The sequence below is a fragment of the Clinocottus analis genome, unplaced genomic scaffold (genome assembly GCF_023055335.1).
Source record: "Clinocottus analis isolate CAN_PGR_092001 unplaced genomic scaffold, fCliAna1.0.p SCAF_18, whole genome shotgun sequence".
NCBI lineage: Eukaryota > Metazoa > Chordata > Actinopteri > Perciformes > Cottidae > Clinocottus > Clinocottus analis.
The window spans coordinates 15,913,869-15,916,368 of NW_027175909.1; the positions used below are offsets into that span (position 1 = coordinate 15,913,869).

The following is a 2,500-nucleotide window of genomic DNA, read 5'->3' on the forward strand; positions in this document are numbered from 1 at the left end:
TAGCGGAGAGCTAGCAACAGAGCTTACTGGCTACAGACAGGAGCTAGTGGGGACAACCACCGAAGGTAGTATCGGCTTATAACTCGACTTATACGGTGAAATAAACAGCGTGTTTCATGAGAAAATGGCAATATCACACACTTATCATAGATGGTCCGTTTTGAAAATTCGCCCACAGATATATTTGAATTCGCTTTGCATACACTGTTAACATATCGTGCTATTTTATAGTACAAAAAAGAGATGATATGCATCATTTAAAATAAAAGAATAATCCTGGAAGTCATTCCGTTTTCTTTTTTTCTTTCCTGTGTTCTATCATCAACCAATAAACCAGTAACACATGTACTGCTGTATGAACCACTCATCTAGTCTCACAAGTGTGTTCTGCATATTTTACCTTTTTAAATTATTCAAATAGCCCTCGTGGTCGAGGAGATGTTCTGTGTTTAGTTTGGGGATGCAAAGCAGTCGCGATCTTTAAGATAACACGGCGGGGTGAAAAAAATATTAAAAACCATCGACCTGTGATCAGACTGAGAGCTCAGAGCTCAGAGGTCAGAGGTTAGAGGTCAGAGGTCGGAGGTCACTCACCACCAGGTTTCCAATGACCATGACCAGCATGAAGACCAGCAGGCAGAGCGGCTGACCCGCCACCTCCATGCAGTCCCACATGGTCTCGATCCACTCGCCACACAGGACCCTGAACACGATGAGGAAGGAGTGGAAGAAGTCCTTCATGTGCCAGCGAGGAAGAGTGCAGTCCTTAGAGATCTTGCACACGCAGTCCTAGGAGGGAGGAGGGAAGGAGGGGAGGAGGGAGGAGGAAGGAAGGAGGGGGGGAGTAGGAGGAGAGAGGAGGGATGGGGGAGGAGGAGGTAAGGAAGGAGTAGAAAGGAGGGAGGAAGGAAGGAGGAGGGTATAGGCAGGTGGGAAGTATCGAGGGACGGCGGAAGGAGGCAAGAAGGGAGTTCAGGAGGGAGGAGGAAGGAGGGAGGAAGGAAGTAAGGAAGGAGAGAGAAGCGAAGGAGGAATGAAGGAAGGAAGGTAAGAAGAGACGGACCTGATGCACATTATATGTCAAAGGCTTCAATTGTGAAAGGCAGGTCGTGCTGCTGCTGTTGAGGTTGAAAGGACAAATAAAGTTTGTACTTTAGTGTGTGTACTTTAACTACATGAAGACAATACTTGTGTACTTTAACTACATGAAGAAGATAATACTTGGGACTTTAACTACATGAAGAAGATAATACTTGTGTACTTTTACTGCATCATGATGAGAATACTTGAAGCTGATCGAACAGGAAGCAACTTTTTTTGTGGCGACATGATTGGCTTATGACTTCCCTCAAGGTGTGAAGAACTCAAAGGTCAGAGGTCAGAGGTAGAGGTCAGAGGTCACTACCTGGTAGTTCTTTCCGAACAGCTGCATGCCGACCACGGCGAAGATGAAGACGATGATGGCGAGGACAAGTGTCAGGTTGCCCAGGGCGCCCATTGAGTTCCCGATGATCTTGATCAGCGTGTTGAGGGTCGGCCACGAGCGTGCGAGCTTGAACACGCGCAGCTGGAGACAGGAAGAGGCTTTTCAGAATAAGAGCACATCTCCAAACAAAAAACAATAAGTTTTGTGTGTTTGTGTCTTTGAGGCGTTTGAGTTTTAGTGCGTTTTGGGCTGTGTGTAACTGAGTCTTTGTATGTTTAGGTCTTTGTGTCTTTGTGTTTGAGTATTTGAGTCTTGTGTGTTTGGGTCTTTGCATCTTTGAGTCTTTGCATCACCAGTCTGAAGGAGCGCAGCACACTGAGCCCCTCCACGTCGGACAGGCCGAGCTCCATGAGGCTGAGGCAGACGATGATGCTGTCGAAGATGTTCCAGCCCGTCTGGAAGTAGTAGTACGGATCCAGAGCGATGATCTTCAGCACCATCTCCAGCGTGAAGATCCCGGAGAACACCTGACGAGCAAACGTGTGGACTTTAATAAACGAGTCATTCAAATAAAAAAGACCACCAGTCGCTACACCTGCCAACAAACACAGGGAATATATACAGAAAAATATACAAACACAGAAAAACTCACTGTGTTTTGAGTTATAATTCACAAGATATAAAAAACAAACACGAGAAGATCATCTCAAAACTAAAGAGTGGTCGCAATCAGGTAAAGACACACACACACAGAGCGAGATGAAGGGCAGAGTTAGCCACGGGAAAGGACGTTTCAGACTGGGTTAGGGTCACACACACACACACACACACACACACACACACACACACACGTGTCACCTACAATAACTCCAGCTGAAGTACACAAGTTCTCGAAAAGCCGACATGAGTTCAGCATCAAAAGGCCCTTCAAGCACACTGACCTCACGTTAGCATCAGAGCTAACTGTATGCTAAAGCCAGAACGATCTGATAAGACTCGTGTTGAAGCTGCATTCTCTCTCCTGACCACCAGGGGATGACTCCTCTGGTTGTATAGAAGTCTATGCTTCATGTG

The 2,500-nt window shown here is 46.4% G+C and overlaps 1 protein-coding gene across 1 annotated transcript in view; it reads right to left on the minus strand.

Annotated features, from left to right (window-relative positions):
- The window catches only part of LOC137788482 (sodium channel protein type 3 subunit alpha-like), a 99,536-nt gene that overhangs the window by 38,816 nt on the left and 58,220 nt on the right, over positions 1–2,500 (minus strand). The window contains exons 17-19 of the mRNA XM_068581301.1: positions 1,780–1,953; positions 1,406–1,567; positions 595–789 (exon numbers count right to left, since the gene is read on the minus strand). Coding sequence (XP_068437402.1) covers positions 595–789; positions 1,406–1,567; positions 1,780–1,953 — 531 coding nt within the window. The remainder of the gene's footprint in view (positions 1–594; positions 790–1,405; positions 1,568–1,779; positions 1,954–2,500) is intronic.